The following is a 17,751-nucleotide window of genomic DNA, read 5'->3' on the forward strand; positions in this document are numbered from 1 at the left end:
AGGAGAAACATGGGGAAGCATGTTTTCTGCTTCAAGGAAACATATTGATTTCTGTTAACAATTCAAAAACTGTAAAAATGGTGGCATGGTAAAATACCAACAGTACTTGGAATTGTCAAATGTTTGCACTCAAGACTCCATGAACCATATATTTTATTTTTTTAAAAATCATATTTATATCCATTTACATAAGACTTACACATTTAAAAAGAAATACATACACAGTAATACATAAATGCCTAGTATATTACAGTAAATCATGGGAAAAAAGTGGCTTCATTTCATAAAAGCATCTGTTGTACAGAATTTATGATGTGGATGATGGTTATTTTTTAAATGACTTAAGTATTTTATTACAATTATAGTAAACTAATCAAACTTAATATCTGACTCTTTGCAAAAGTACATTTTCAGCAAAATGAACCATTACTTTTCATTATTTCCATAGAATTCAGTCTTCACAAAGGTTTCAGTGTTCGTGTTCTTTGATGGTAGTGCAGTTTAGGTAGAGTAGACTGAAAAGACGACATCTAAAATATTTAATGGACACTGTTAGTTCACTGAAAAGTCCCAGACTAGAAAACCCCTTTTCTCCTTCATGCAGCCTGTCTATTCTTGTTCTAACACCAAAAAAATAATGAAAAGGAAATAGCCTAAGGTCTAGCCAATAATTAACATTTGTTCTTCTCCAGTTTTGTGCAGAAGAGCTTAATAAATGAAAAGAATTCTTCAACTTTGTGGAAAACATGGCATATGTATAAACAAAGGTACTCACAAAATGTCAGCATGCCTTCTGAAAATTTTAAAACGTGCTAATTAATATATTGGGTTGAGGGGACTTATTCCATGGAATAGATTTATATTCTAGTTCATATACTTCACAAGTTCTTTAAAAGATAGTTTTGTTCAATTGTGATAAACTAAAAAAAAAAAAAAAAACAAACTACTAAATAACACATTTTAAAGGATCTGCATCTGAGATATGGCATCTTTGATCCTTTCCAGTCATAATATTAATAAGAAAAGCTGGCAATTACCATTGCTATACAAATAAAAATGAGTAAATAATATGCCCTGAATTACTTTCATAACAAAAATACTATTTTTGAATCGAAAGCAAAATTGGTTGTCTTAAGTTTACTTGATTATAAATAAATACTTTTATCCATTCTAAGGGTAAAAACTAAGAAATATGAACTAGAATGCCATGCAGAAAATACAGATTGCAAATAGAGTAATTCTACTCATCAGTCAAGAGCTAAAAGCAAGCGCTGCTGAGCACATTAACTAGTCATTTGTAAATTAGCGAAGTACATAGTTACCAGGGAAATTATCATATTATGTGTAGAAGCTACTATTTTTTGGAAAGCCTCTTATTCAGCCAACCTATTGCATACTTTAGATAATGCCTAATTAGATGCCAAATTTATACTATAATTAAAATTTTTAATTTTAGGCTTGTGCATTCTGAAATGAAATCTCTTATCTAAATGATTTTTTTTTTTTTTTAATCACCATACGCTTCGAATAGTGACCCAAATAAGACAACATAACCAGCACCCATATTAGGCCTACAAGACCAATACTAAATTGTGTGGAGTTTTTAGTTTAAGGCAATGAATAAACAGCGCAAGGTGAGCTGTTCTCTGCCCACAGCTGCTTTCTCTCCCTAGCCCCCTGCACACATTTGGTTCTAAATATTGTTCTAAAAAGTATTTGTCAAAAATGTTGATTCATTGAAAATGGTAGAATATTTTGGCGAAACACAGTTTTGTTTTATTTTTGTTAAAAAAAAATGAGTTTTGTGAGCATTTGCACATGTGTAAATCTAGGGTCGCTATGAGTCGGAATCGACTCCACGGCACTGGGTTTTTTTTAAATCTAGGGCACCATGGTTTTACTGACTGCTTTATATGAATTTGAAAGTAACTTCTGTCAAATAACATTTCTCTAAACACAAATGCCTTGGATCATAGGGTAATACTGATAAGTTTTGTGCTAGTCCTTTGTCTCCGTATCATAAAATGTTATTTTGTTTCTCTATTGAGAGTCACAGATACTTAAAATTCATGTTTGTTTTCAACAAATGCAAGTTGCATTGATGAAAATCAACATATTAAACGTTCAAAATTTTGATGGTTACTACTTTGGTTTCTTAGTATGAAATTATATCCAAATTACTGTCTTGTCTCTGACACTATTTACTTTGTGAACCTGCTTAAATCACTATCTGCTTTCTTCAGCCCCCCCTTATAAAAAATACTCACAGAAAATATATATTATTGGGTGTCAAACTCACCAATAAAATGCTAGGTGAATCCATATAAAATACTACCAAATAGTAGATGACAGTGTACAAGCAACCCACTGATGAGGAATAAGAGTGTGACAGGCCTTCAACCAGAGATTTAAACCACAGCAGACAGAAGGTGATACGAAATACTAGATCAAGTTTCAGTACAATGATTCCTTTCCCCACCTAGCAATCCAAAGGGGTTAGTTATCTCACTTCTGTGCTGCCAGGCCATAGCAAAGACTACGGTGTTTATTTACTAGGCTATGTAGGTTCCAGTTTTCTGTTGGTTTGCTTTTTGGCAGTCAAGGGAAACTACTCACAGAAGGTCAGTGCTGCCTCCTTTGAGTGGCTTGTCAACATGAGTATGTGCGAACAGTGGAGTTGTCTAACCTCTGCAGTCTTGATGAAGCAACTGCAAATGGAGAAAAGGGCTTTAGCGGGACTTAAATGATTGAGTACAAAGTTTCAGATGAGAAAGATTTCTTTTCCCTGTATATGGGGTCCTGAATATACTAATAGGCTTTCTTTCTCTCAGATATAAGCCACTCACATTCCTCTAGACCAAACTACTAATGAAGAATTATTCCAATGCAATTCAACTGCGCTTTTAAATTGATGTATATTCCTACCTAGATGAACTGTATAAGAGCAGCTTCCCAGGGTGCTTCTGTTTTTGAAGCAAAGATTTTACTTAGGGTATTCACTATGGTAAGTATCTTTTATCCTCTAAGTAGTGAAGAGTTTCTATACTATTTTCAATCATGTTACATTCCTTATGAATTTTGCTAACATGTTTCACAATATGTAACGGGTTATAAGAAATGCAGATTGAAGATCGAGTTTTATGTTGGAACTAATTTTAAGGGCCGTGTGGCTATGGCCTTAAAAAGAAATAATGATTCTATGTGATTATTTTAATAAAGAGAATGTGTGCTTTTTTTTTTTTTTTTTATTTAATGCCTATCAAGCAGAAATAACTTTGTGACTCCCATTTCAAAGTTTTCTCTCCTCCCAATGGCTGTTTTTCCTTTGAGAAATATATAACACAAGTCTAATGTCCACAGAAGGAAATATTAATTGGGAAATAACTGATGGTTTTGTGTTTCTTGGTTGTGCAGTGGTTAGGTCCTCAGCTGCTAACCAAAAGGTCTTCAGTTTGGAACCACTAGCTGTGCTTCAGGAGAAAGATGGGGGCAGGCTGCTTCTGTAAAGATTTACAGCCTTGGAAACCCTATGGGGCAGTTTTACCCTGTCCTGCAGGGTTGCAATGAGTCAGAATTGACTCAATGGCAATGGGTTTGGTTTTATTGTGTTTCTTTAACTCTCTTCTCATGGTTGTGCTTGTTTATTTAAGGCCTTCTGCCTTGGTCAGAGGTGAAAATATCTGATGAGTCTGAGTTTCTAAGATGAATATAAAACTTGCAATATTCAAGCATGTAGGATGACAGTGGAGTTGATCTCCACTTAGAGCCAACAGTCCATATCCAACCTTGACCTTAACAATCCATTTACTTAGGGAATAGAAGAGCAAAGAAACACAAGTCATATGAATGTTTATTGTTTTTCCTAAATGTGGACATTACCCAAAAATGTTTTTTCAAATGTGAATAAAGTGCCATGAATTCATGCATTAGCACTTTACAAAGGAGTCTGGGTTTTGATAAAAGCAAAGCAAATTTCAAGCACAGCAAACCAACTCAAGAAAAAATGCCAGAAAGCTATGCAAGGTCAGAGAATGACACTAGCTTTTGCTAAACAAGCTTTTTATGTTATAAGCAGAAGAGCAAAACTACTGTACCATCTGTTGCCATCTTCCTTGACTGTCCAGAGGTTGTAGTTAACCTAAATCCAGCTGGTAATGTTTCTGAGGAGCCAGGCATCATACTGATTCCATGTACTTCACGAGGAGGAAACTGCCTTCTCCAGGTCGACCCACGTCTGAAATTCTTGTCATCACTCTGCCAGTACGGAGTCATAATTTGATGAAATAAAAACAAGTAAACTAGGCCAGGTGTGTAAAACTATGTGCTTAGAAACAAGTAATACTGATAATTTCTATTCAGGCTGTGAAATATACACATACAGACACATATATATATATAATATTTTACTTTATTCAGAAAGGTCTATGACGCCAAAATGAGAACTTAGAAGACATTAAAACAGAAATGTATTTTTTATAAAGCTTCTGCAATTATTCAAATCAAATATCTGCCATCTATAAAGAAAACATCTTTGAAAACCTGAAACAAAACCTCAACATTTTTCCAAAGCATATTGAATATACTTTGTGACACTTTATTCTAACTGATTTTAAAATGAAATGATTTATCTAATTGAATATGTTGTGCAGTAAACTCTATTTGACTTACACACTTGAATAACTATGTTTCATGAAGTTTGCTTTTGGGGACCCAAAAAATATATGTGCAAAATCTATATATGAAGCAGCCTGGCTGATTTGGGATACTGTAAAACCTATAATCTGTGGAAAAAACTCTGCATTTGTCATTTGCTAGGTTTCAGCTGATAATTGTAATTTGTTGAGAAGCCTGTGCAACCTGAACGTCATCCTTTCAATAAATACACACGCCCTTTAGATGCCCCTGAAAGCATAATGTAACTTTGGTTGCTTTCTTCTTATTACCACATAGTGTCTTCTTGCTCTGTATGTGCACAAAAAGCACAAAGTACATAACTATTTTCTCTAAATTGGAAAACAGCAACATGTCATTTAGTGAATGCTATTTGCTATTTGGAAACCCTGGTGGCATAGTAGTTAAGTGCTATGGCTGCTAACCAAGAGATTGGCAGTTCAAATCCGCCAGGCGCTCCTTGGAAACTCTGGGGCAGTTCTACTCTGTCCTATAGGGTCTCTATGAGTCAGAATCGACTCGACGGCACTGGGTTTTTGGTTTGGTATTTGGTATTCTTTAATCTTCTATTTCCAAGGTAATAAATAATAACAAATTATTTGTGCCTAATTCTAAAGAAAATATGAATCATACTAAACATATCTTGTCCTTTTATACTGAAGTTTCTTGCTTATGGAAAGTCTGTCTGTTCGCTGAAGTAATAGTCAAGTATGGTCTGTTGGCCCCACTAGCTCAGCTGATTTTGGTATGTAGAATACTAGGCTGAAATTTTCAGCTCAGATCATCATTGGTACATAAGGGATTCTTCTTCATAGGCCGCTAATTTAAATAAGTGGCATTCAAAGTCAACATGGGGAAAATGTAGTCATTTACATATAATTACATACTTCCACTATTAGGATCTTTATTATCAATATCTAAATTTTATTTAGGTAAGAGATGTCTGCCACTCTTCTTCTCAACTGCTGGGCTTTACATTGCCCTGGACCTCCAAATGGTTATAAATATAGAAAAGAAACAGAATTTCACTGCTGAGGCCTCTCTTCCTTCTTGATTCTTGGGGAAGTTGTTGCATAAACACGACTATTCTTCAGTTCTGGCACACACTACATCACACTGTAGAACCATACAACTCCTATAGCGTGCTAGTTAAGGGCTCAAAAAACAAGCTAATCAGTTGAGAGCCTGAATCACAATTCCTTACTTTTTGCTTGTTCAATGAAATTAACTGCAGAAAGTTAATAGAAACTATAAGCAACAACATCCTTGGGGAAAAAGTTTTCATGAGGTGGATTCGAAAGATATCCTTTTACTTGTGGTCAAAGTTCACAGCAGCCCATCATCACTTCTCAAATTATTTCAGTAAGTAGAGTCTGAATGCAATCAGCAAAACCCCAGGAACAAGCCCATTCTAGCTCTAGGTAAGTTTGGCTATTGGCGCTCACACTGAAAACAAAACAAAACAAACAAAAAATCTAGGGCAAAAGAGATCACAGGGTTTAAATGATAAAATGTATGTGCTGTGGTTTTAAAATAAGAAAAAGAAGCAGCACATTTTAAAGGCAGATAGCCCCATCTCATTTAATTGACCCAATAGACTTCTGCATGTTCATCACTGCCAGAAAGCAACGCTATAACCTGCATAGGCGAGCCTCTCCACCAGAACAAGTCCTGCAGGTCAACCAGGCATTTTAGAATACAGCCATCTGACTGATCTTGAGTAATTTTAATTAAAATTCCTTTTGTAACTTTCAAGTAAGGAGAAAAATGTATTTAAATGCATGGATGGGTATATAACACTATTTTTGAGTCAACAATTGGGAATAAGGATTAAAAAGATTTCATTAATCCTGATATGGCAGGAGTATAAAGTTACAGGAAGGTACCTTAGGTCAGGATGGTAGACCTCATCTGTCTATGATCTCCACAAAAGACAGCTTGGGTTTTGTAATAACAAGGACAACTCTCCTAGCCATTTGAATATGGAATTATTGCCTCATTTTAGAATATGCTGGGTGTATTTAAAAAACTATTTTAATTAATTTATCTTTATAGCCAAGAACAACTGCACTTGGCAATACAGGTTATACCTCTCTGTATTTTCCCCTTCATACTCAAGTTTCCTTCTTACTTCTTCCTTCCAGAAAGATCTTGGAAAAAAATTCAGAAGAATTTGTAAAGGGATTATGAATTCACAGGATTGTCCGATGTCCTTTGTACGAGCCCATCTCAACAGGCTACTTAGCTGCTTATTACTTTAATCATTTAAACATGCAAATATAATCTATAGGGATTCTTACACTCAACATACTTTTCAAGTGCTATAACTGTTAGGATGTTATTCATCTGTTTTTAAGGAAAAATGAAAAGCTTACTATTTATTGAAAGTAAGTTTTCGATTCATCTTAATATCTAAAAACTTACCATGAATATGTTCTGATATTTAAGAAATGAGCACATTTCTTATTTAGAAGCTGAATTTATCAGTATTGTCATTGTTTATAATTTTTTAAAAGGATATTTCAACATTATTTTGTAATCACTGCTCATGGGAAAAACATCTCTTTTCTAATTACACTTTAATGTTTCCATCTGCTGAAATTATAGATCCGAAAACCAGTATATATAAATTTTTTTTTTCCAAAAACAATACTGGGGAACAAAATACTAGATTCTAGCCACAGATCAAGCATCTGTTTAATTTCCAAACATTATCCCTTAAAAGCCAGGATATTCTATCATATTTCTTATACTCTCTAAGATCCTTTGTGAAGGATAGGTAAGGACTTACTTCATCCAGTCGCCGTTCAGTTCCCAGGGCCAAGAGGTTATTGTATTCCCTTTCAAGAATCTGCCTTGCCTGTTGATGTCAAATTAGAGTTATCATCATATTATTGAAGGAAATCATATAGATTATATTTATCTGAGAATGTGTTCCAAACTCTGCTTTACTTAAAGAGTCTTAAGTTTCCATTCTTTCATGTTTACAAGTCATTGAAAATTCTAGCTATAAATATGAAATATGGCTATTTTCTTTCATCTGTGGGGGTAGAGACAGCCTTGTATATTATTTATTCCTGTTGTCAAGGGGCTTTGATGTCACTTTGTTGCTTTATTCTAATTGAGTATTTTATATAAACTTTGAAATATGTAAAAATAAAATAAAGGTGCTGTTAGACGGCCAAATTCTTATCAAGTCTGTATAGGTAATTCTCAAACCTGGCTGGTACTCATCATGTAGCAGAACTTCAGATAATAAAAATTTCTATGACTTAGCTCTCGATAGCTGATTCTTTAGGTGTGTGGTGTGAATTGAGGTTTTAATTTTAATTTTTAAGGAACTCTGATGATTCAAATAATTCAAATGCTAAGTGTCTGTATAATTCAGATATGTAACTAGAATTGATTGTCTCTCAAAGACTCAGTCAGAAATTGAAGGCCATCTGTCAGGGAAATGGTTTTGGGGAATCTAGCATTCAGGTGGGAGGTTGGACCACACAATCTCTAAATCCCTTCCTGCTTTAATTTTAAGATTCTGTTTTGGCTAGAAATCCAGTAGCTTGAAATTAATACCCCAATGACATATTTCAAAGGTTGAGCCAAGTCTCATTAAGAATTACGCATATACAGCCAACTTTTTTTTCTTCTAAAAGATTAGTTCGTCATTATATAAACCAGGACATAGTGCAACTACTGCACAGAGGGGCTTGCCTGGGTGTTCTGTGTTGGAATCTGTAATAATAAAGCTAGGCTGCTGTAGTCAAAGTTCTCATCCAGGGCTATAAGGGAGCCGTGCACACCACTCTCAAGAATATTATTTGCATAATCTCGAAGTCCAATTGCTTGTATCCAGCGAATAACTCGGTCATTGCTCCACACCAACACATCTAGGAAAAGAGGTGTACTATTTTAGGCTGCAGCATTTTGTGTAATAAACACAACCACTGGTGGAAATGAACCACAGGTATCTGGCCAGATTAGCATTTATGCTGATTTCTTTATCCACCCCCAAATGCACCTGCACCCTTGTGTACATTCACTGCTCTAGATAACTAACCTGTTCTACTTCTTGATCCAAACAAGAAGTTGTCTTTATCAGGTGTGTGTTATCACTGAAATGACAGGACTTCCACACATGGAACAGTCTTTTATATTTTCTTATTACAATGTTTCACCACCAGATGGAGACATTTCTTATCTGTGCCTTATACACATCTCTCCAGTAAACATAGCAAAATGAGAATCTAATACGGTTCTTTATCAGAAGCATTAATTAACCACTACTTTAAATATTGCACAGACTAGAAAAGCCTCTTTTCACCTCAAGCACTATATAAGAGGGCAGTAAGGTACTACAGGAACTCAATTAGATTTACACTTCCTCTACTATTTTGCAAATTCGTTAGTTTCTAATCACGCACTGGTAAAAAAACTCAAGCACTCAGTCAAAAGTTACAAGTCGTTTTTCCTTTTATGTTGCATAATGGTATTTTATTGAGATACAAAACACTTTGAATATTACCCAACCCAGTGCCATGGAGTCAATTCATTTGAATATTATGTTATAAAAATAAAACCTTTATGGAAAATTAAGTCATGCGTGCCTTTCTTAGACCAAAACATAGTTTATTTGATAATTTTTTTCTATTTCTTTCCATTATGAGTTGACAAGACATTATGTGAACATCAGTAAAACAGTCATAAGTTCATTGAGAAGAAAGTATTTTATGAAACTTAAGAAATGAGAAAAAAATGAAACATTTTTTAATAATCTTGTAGAAAGGCAAATGAGAACCATAATTTACCCTTACAGTAAAAGTAAGTTTTCCCATTAATTTTTTCTCAATGAAATTTTAAACTTTTTTCAGAAAAAATATACAGAATACTCTCTGAAAATATTCTCCAGCTTCAACTGTCTATTTTTTCCCTATTTCAATTATCCACAAAAATCAGGGTGTGTGTGTATGGGGTTTTTTTGGGGGGGAGGATTATTTTTATGCTGTTCAGGTTTTTAAAAAGCATTAATAATTTTTTCTAATACATGGATTTATAATCAACTTGGGTGTTAATCTGCACAATATTAAAGCCATAGAGTAATACCAGCCCCATGGAATGGGGCTAAAGGAAAGGAAGCACAAAACAAAAACAAACAAGAGGAAAAATACCAAGTGTTGGTAAAGACACAGATTAACTGGAATTTTCATTTCTTAATCCACTAATCTATTGAGAATATCATATGATTTTTTCTTCTTTACTCTGTTAATTTGGTGAATCATATAGATGAAATTCTCAAATGTTAAACCTAAAATTCCTGGAATAAACTATCTTTCTCATGATATATTATCTTTTAAATTATTGCTGGATTCCGTTGGTCTGAAATTATCTGTTTGTAGTATCCTCATTGGTTATTGGAATCAAAGTTATGCTGATCTCATAAAATGAGTAGGGGGAGTATTCCCTCTTTTTCTAATCCCTTAAGTAATATAAGATTTCTGTTATCTTTTTCTTAAAAATTTGGAAAAACTCACTGATGAAGCTATATGGGCATGAAGTTTTTTTTTTGTGTGTGTGTGAGAATGTTTACATTGCATATGCAATTTTTGTAAGAGTTGTTGTTGTGTGCTGTCTAGTCATAGACTATTAAATTTTGCTCTTCAGTAATTCCTGGGTTTTCTAGGAATTTGTCCTGTTCTGATTTTTCAAATATATTGGAATAAATTTTTTCATAATATCCTCTAATCATTTTAATATGTATAGGATTTACAGCAATATTGCCATTTAAAATTTCTTGTATTAGTAATTTGTACCATTTCTCTTTTCCCACAGTCCTACCGCATGTTCTTTCTCAGCATCTTTGGTGATTCTGAACTCTGATTTTTGTTTCTATCATTGTAAGATTAACAAAAAACTCTGCTTCATTTTCTTACCCTTTTGGTCTCTGCATTCTGTTCAATTTTTCAGGTTCTAATTCCATGTCTTTTAAAAATATCTCAAAAGGAAAGTTGTGTAAAATGGCAGGTTTTTTCTCTAATAGCCTTTATCTAGAATCTGGGTTCCTCAAGACCTGGATGCTTTGGCAGCTTCATAAACTATTTATTGATTTATTTACCTTTTCTATTTGTTGTTGGTCAGAGTTTGGTCTGTTTCAAGTTATTCCATTGTAGTCAGAAGTGAAAGTTCCTCAGATTAAAGTTTGAGGTTTTGTTGTTGTTTTGTCTCTGCCAATCAATAGCCTTGGTAAAGCATTTGTACAGGAATCTGGAAGCATAGGAATATCTAACTTACATTATCTCTACTTAGCTCCTCTGTTGTGGCCTGAATAATCTCATTTCAAGAAAAGGGCCTGAGTTTCCCTTTGCATTTAGTTAATGAGGAACATGTGAGGAAAGAACTCACAATTTTCACTTCCCACAAACCTATTACTACATCCTGCTTCATCAAAAGCAGAATAATTCTCTGCAGGAAGTAGGGTAGTTCTTGTCCCCTTCAGAATTTTAGCTCTTTCTTTCCTGACATCTTTAGAAAAACAAGGGGCTTCCTTAATGATCTTTCCTAAATAATGGGAATTTTATATATGTTCAAGGGGTCTCCCTGTGACGGTCCTGAAGCATATTGTTTCCTCTGAGTTTGCATTAGCTTGTTCCACTGAGGTATTAGACCTCAGAAAATGGGCTGTGAGTTGTTTAGCACTTCAGTATTAATCAGGCTCTGTTGTTAGCAACTTATTAGTCTTGAATGGTTACTCCTCTGTGGGGTGAAATGAACTCTGCCTAAAGAATTTGGTCTTTGTCCTCGATCCCTGAGGGATAACTGTAAATCCATGAAATTACCCGGGTAAGTGAGGTGTCTTTGTTATCTATAAGGAGCAGTGGTGGCACATTGGTTAGGCGCTCAGCTGCTAACTGAAAGGTCGGCATTTTGAACCCACCAGCTACTCCTCAGGAGAAAGATGTGGCATTCTGCTGCCATAAAGATTTACAGCCCTGGAAACCCTATGGGGCAGTTCCACTCTGGCCTAATGAGTGGCTATGAGTCAGAATTAACTCAGCAGCAGTGGATTTGTTATCTATAGGCCTCAAGACTACATCTGAGACCTTTCACTAATTAGGTAACTCAGGTGTGGGCTGGCCAGACCAGAAAGACCACCTTGTGATATTAGCTGATCTCAGGGGATGTGGCCTTATTCAATCTATTATGGCTCTCTAATGAGGCCCCAGTAAAGGCTTGGACACAGAAGCTCAATGGCCTTTCTGAATGGTATAAAACATCAATGGATGTGGAAGGGTTGTACGTCCCTTTTTGGGGGCATAAAAGCTTGGTATTGAGAACTCTCCCCTATCTGGCACTCTGTGTCTCTTCATTTGTATACTTTTTGCTATAACAAAACTGTAATCATAAATATAGCACTATCTTTGAGTTTTGTGGGTCATTCTAGAAAATTATCAAACCAGAGGCAGTAGCGGTAGCAGATATGAGGGGAAGATGGACACACCTGAGCTTAAAAAAAAAAAAAATGGGCTGGTATATTGAGGAAGGGAGGGAACCCTCAAATTTGCAGCCAGCAAATCAGAAGTGAAGGATGGTGGACCCCCAAGTTGTATCTGGCATCTTGAAGGGGTAGTGGGAAAACCCCACATTTGTAGCCAGCAGGCCAGAAGTGAGGGTGTCATGAGGACTCCCAAGCTTGCAGCTAGTTTCAGAGGTTTTGGGCAGGCTTGGAAGTCTGGAAGAGTGAGCCCTTTAATTTGTGAGGTCTGACCTATCTCCCGGAGGTTAGGGTCAGAGCAAAAAGTTCTGCATGTGCAGCTGGTGTCAAAACAAAACTGGCGAACAACAGAATTTGACTTTTTTCCGTGCACACACACTCCTATATCAAGAGCTGTGCAGCTTTTTTGTTTGACAGCAACAATTAACCACTTGTTTTTACTAATTGCAACGTTTTTTGATAGTCTCCTCAAGAACCACAAAAAATGTCCAGTCTTTTTTTTTCCTCTTGTTTTTGTACTAAATAGATTGGAAATAGGAAGTTATTTGTTCTTTTCTAGAGATGGGTTCCTGCTTTGATAATCTAAGACATATTACGTAGTCATCATATTTCTGAAAGTATATATCCACAATAACCAAAAGGTTGGCAGTTTGAATCCCCCAGCCACTCCTTGGAAACCCTCTGGGGCAGTTCTCCTCTGTCCTAAAAGGGTCATTATGAATCTGAACTGACTTGATGACAACAGGTTTGGTTTTGGTTTGGTATATCCACAAAACTCCTTTGCTGCACTATAGTCAAGAGTGATTAAAAATATAAAATATTCCACTTATGGCATGAAAGTAAATACATCAGATACTCAAGCTTTTCCTCCTAAAGAACAGCAAACAGCAAAACTTATTTTATTTTATAAATCAGATTCTTCTTTATAAATATCTTTCCAAGCAAAATTTTTGCCCTGACTTTAAAGCTTTGTAGGGATCCTCTTGACCTAAGCAATAAACAGCTAAAGGTCAGTGTCAACTATATCCTAGCAACCAATTAAATGTTAGTACATTCTTGATATTTCACATGATCTGCTCACTTCAGAAAACTCTTTATGAAGGTCAAGGTTAACTAACACTTCAGAAATGACAGAGACCCCTAGTCACAGTTAAGAGGTATTCCTGTAAATGTCAGCAGATCAGTTATGGGAAATAAGAGCTATTTATGACCTCACTCACAGATTCTTCTCATGTAGAATTATTTGCATATAACCATAGTAAAGTCATGGTAGCTTTTTCTCAGGGCCACAATAACCAGCAATTGCGAGATACTAATATAACTTTTGGTGTAGGGCCAAATGAGTAATTGCTCTGCTTTAGCTCTCTCTGAATAGGAAGCAATCCATGTGGTGAGACAAAGCAAAGTAAAAACTAATTGGAAATAAATGCTTCAAAAAGAAATCTAAAAAGTGGTATCCCACAGGTAAAATCTATTTGTGTACTAAAACATCTTTTGTTAGGTCAAGTACAGACTTCCTTCTGGGGTCTGTCTCGGTGGGTCCATTAGTTCCCAAATTTCAATTCAATTCAACGACAATGCATTGAAAACAACCTGCAATTTCCTGGGGTCCTCACATAAAGTGAAATTCAACAACTTGATTTTTATAATGGAAAAATACTTTCTGACTCCTAAGTAATGAATCAAATGATGTGTTACAAGAAATCCATTGTGTGTCTGTCTCCTCCCTGATGAACTGTATATAGAAAATATTTTTAACCGATCATCTTTACATGCATTCAAGCCTATTCTTCCAGAACTATTAAAGTTGCTGGCCATGAACTGCCAAAGATGAAAGTAACTGCTGTGTTGTTTATCACAACTGAAAACTACAAAAGCCTAACAAAAAAAATAAATAAATAAAGACCAAAACAGTGCTGAGCTTTAATACTGGGGCTGGTGGGGGGAAGGAGGGTAAGAGGCAACATGTACTTTTTTTTTATACCTGAAGTAAGCCCCAAAAGAAATGAAGGTGAAAATAAAGAGATTCATCCCTAATACTTTTAATGTACAAACGCCTATTGAATTTGATGAATTGCTTCCACATGTCAACTCCTCGGTAATGGGAAACAGAGAAATTTAACTGATAAGTACATTATTTTTCATGCAGTTTATATACAGTTTTTCCCTCCAAAAATCTGGTTACATTCCCCTCAGTATGGCTCTTTTTCCTTAAATAACACAAGTGGTCAACTGATATTTACCGAAAATAGCCTGATGATACTTATATTTTATATTCAATCATTTAATTTTTCATTCAACAACAATAGTAAGATGACAGGAGTCTCTAGCAAGTATAGGATCTGATATATTTCTCTTTTAAACCATTCTTTCTCCTGTATATTAAGGTAGTTGTCAACATTTAGAGGGATCATTATTAAATATAGTGCTTTTAAACATAAATATGAATATGGAATGTTTGACACTTGTCATCATTCAGGTCATTTTTGTACACATAGTTTTAGCAGTTAGCAATGATCCTAAAATAATTTTAAACTAGTCTTGTTATGGGAAACCCTGATGGTATAGAGGTTAAGTGCTAGGGCTGCTAACCAAGAGGTTGGCAGTTCATATCCACCAGGTGCTCCTTGGAAACTCTATGGGACAGTTCTACTCTGTCCTATAGGGTCACTATGAGTTGGAATTGACTTGACAGCAGTGGGTTTTTGGTTTAATCTTATTATGAGAAAAAAAAAAAAATCCATATTATTTCTGACTGTTTATTCTAATTATAAAACTATATTACAAAAATAAAATTTCTGGGAAGTGAAATATAATCCAAATGATATAAACCAAAGAGGAGCTGCCATGAAATAAACAAATAATATACATTTTTCTTTAAATCAATGACAAAATTTCATTAAGAGTTTGACAAAAATATCTACATGGAGGCACCTTTAGTAAAACATAATGCATAATTAATAAGCTCAGAGAAATAAATCTCAATTCAAAAAATCAAGAATATGTCCCAAGTGGAATATTCACCTTATAATGTGACAGTACCCCTTTCAGTGTTTTAATCAGAAAAGTACTGAAAAGAAATAATGATGACATTCGTTGGATACTTATATTAGTTAATGACCATAGTAACAATTATTGTATCTTACATTCACAAAAGCAAACACTAACAATCCCAGAGAAAAGACATTTGATATGAAAGAAAGACATTACCTTTTATTTCATGTTGACTTGCTTCTCGTCTTCTTTCTAGCTCTTTTCTGTCATAATTCAACCTCTTTAAGCACATTATTCCATATTGTAAACTTGTTCTGTTTTTTTTTTTTTAAAGAGGAAAACAAGTTGAATTTACTTTTACTTCAGATAAAGCATGTTCATTGATTAAGCATAGTCACCACTATGTGATACTTCTTAAGGAAATAGGTTAATAATAATTATATTTATGACTAACCCCTTTAGTATTGGAAGGACAATAAAATTACAGTTATTCTAAGCACATATCTCAATATAATTGTAAAGATTAGAAAAATTATCTTCAGCATAAGAAAAATATAGTCTGAAAATAATTATAGGTCATGTTGTTTGTCATCCATAATTTCCAGACTGATGAATATTCATTTTATTTATTTTAAAAGAATTTAGAGTCCTATCCATGAGTTTTTATCCATGAGTTTAGGAGCCCTGGTTGTGCAGTGGTTAAAGCATTTGCTGCTAACAAAAAGTCAGCCGTTTGAACCTACCAGTCCCTCCGTAGGAGAAGGATGTGGCAGTTCGTTTCTGTAAAGATTACAGTTTTGGAAAACCTATGGGGCAGTCCTACTTTGTCCTACAGAATTGCTATGAGTGGGAATCAACTCAACAGCAATGGGTTTGGTTTTTTTGTGGGTTATCTATGAGTTGAAATTGACTCAATGGCAACAGGTTTACTATGTATACAGTAAGTATTACAGATTGAATTGTGTACCCCAGAAATATGTGACATAAATCCTAACCCCATACCTGTGGTCATAATCCCATTTGGGAATTTTTTGTTACATTAATGAGTTAAAATAAGTGTAGGATGTGTCTTACATCAATTTATTTTGAGATATAAAATGCAGATTGAGTAAGTAAGCAGAGATGGGGGAAGATAGATACCATACCTCATGAAGGTCACCAAGGCACTGAGAAACAGAAGCTGAATAGAGACAAGGACCTTTCCTCAGAGTCCACAGAGAAAGAAAGCCTTCCCCTAGCGCCAGTGCCCTGAATTTGTACTTCTAGCTTTCTAAATTGTAAGAAAATAAATTTCTGTTTGTTAAAGCTACCCACTTGTGGTATTTCTGTTAGGGCAGCTCTACATATTTAAGACAGTAAGGAATTTATAAGAGATAGATGTGCTCTTTTTAAACTGAAGAGAAAAAATATATATGTATAAACATGAGTCAGTAATAAAAAACAGAACCAAATGACAAATTATTAAATAGTCAACAACTCTCAGTTATAAAGAAACATGTAAAAGGAACAAAAATCAGCAGACATTGAAACTGTGTGTAAAATGGACATTATTGAAAAGCATAGAATTAACTGACTCTTAATGGATCAGGTTAGCCGAGAAAGGATTGTTATGGAAAACAGTGCACTGTGAACATAGTATTTTGGATGGGATTTTAAATATGTGGTGATAGCATTGAAAATCCATGTTAGGAAGCAAGGAGAAATATGGTTATATGTGGAGAGTGGCTTGCATTCCAGAGAAGTTCAGAATACATGCAGATAATAGGGAATTACTGAACAACTTGATGGGAGGGAAAATGGTATCAAAATTTTTGGTCTAAGAAAGAATAATCTGCTAGCAAAATAGAATTTCAAGGAAACAGGTAATTCTAGGGCATAGGGAAACTAACTAAGGCATTAAAAAAAAAAAAAAAAAAAGGGTACCAATAAGGATAACAGCGATGAACATGAATTGAAAATCCAGAGAAAACCAGAGATGTTCAGAGAGAAGAAAGACGTGGCGATATTAGATCTAAAGGACAGAAAGGTGTGACAAAAAAAGTGAATCTCTTCTGGTCTTAGGTTTCAAGAGTAAAAAAATTTTCAATATCAGTTATTTCTTAAGTTTATAGGAATATGCACAAAGTTAGAAATACACAGTGACCAAGCTATGCCTATGTGTTGGATGAATTTCTAAGTCCTCAAGACAATGTTGATTTCAAATATTTTAGAATCAGAGATGAAAGGAAGGAGACCTTCATTGAATGAGATAACATATTAGATAACATTGATAATATCTATCACAGATATTAGGCAACCTGAGGTTAACTAGTGGTTCTTGGTTACTTTCTGATAAATTTTCATTAGTATGTAATATAAAATTTAATATAAAGAAGATATACACTATTATGGTAATGTCTGTAGGAGGGGAAACGGTTGAAAACACAATGAGATGCAGTATTCAGTCAGGTACTATTTTAAGTCAGAGCTAAGTGTAACATCAGGATGAAGCCTATGCATTTTCTAGAATAAACTCGTTCAACGTAATAACCATTTCTATTCAAATAATAAAGAAATGCTGAAGTTGATCACATGAAGAATAGGAAAACTGAACACAAGTG

At 34.7% G+C, this 17,751-nt stretch overlaps 1 protein-coding gene across 1 annotated transcript in view; it reads right to left on the bottom strand.

Annotated features, from left to right (window-relative positions):
- Positions 1–405: 405 nt before the first annotated feature.
- Positions 406–17,751, bottom strand: part of PPFIA2 (PTPRF interacting protein alpha 2) — a 556,115-nt gene continuing 538,769 nt past the window's right edge. The window contains exons 28-33 of the mRNA XM_049883963.1: positions 15,368–15,465; positions 8,383–8,558; positions 7,463–7,531; positions 4,095–4,254; positions 2,617–2,708; positions 406–530 (exon numbers count right to left, since the gene is read on the bottom strand). Coding sequence (XP_049739920.1) covers positions 2,650–2,708; positions 4,095–4,254; positions 7,463–7,531; positions 8,383–8,558; positions 15,368–15,465 — 562 coding nt within the window. The 3' untranslated portion in view covers positions 406–530; positions 2,617–2,649. The remainder of the gene's footprint in view (positions 531–2,616; positions 2,709–4,094; positions 4,255–7,462; positions 7,532–8,382; positions 8,559–15,367; positions 15,466–17,751) is intronic.

This window comes from Elephas maximus, chromosome 4 (genome assembly GCF_024166365.1).
Source record: "Elephas maximus indicus isolate mEleMax1 chromosome 4, mEleMax1 primary haplotype, whole genome shotgun sequence".
Taxonomy (NCBI): domain Eukaryota; kingdom Metazoa; phylum Chordata; class Mammalia; order Proboscidea; family Elephantidae; genus Elephas; species Elephas maximus.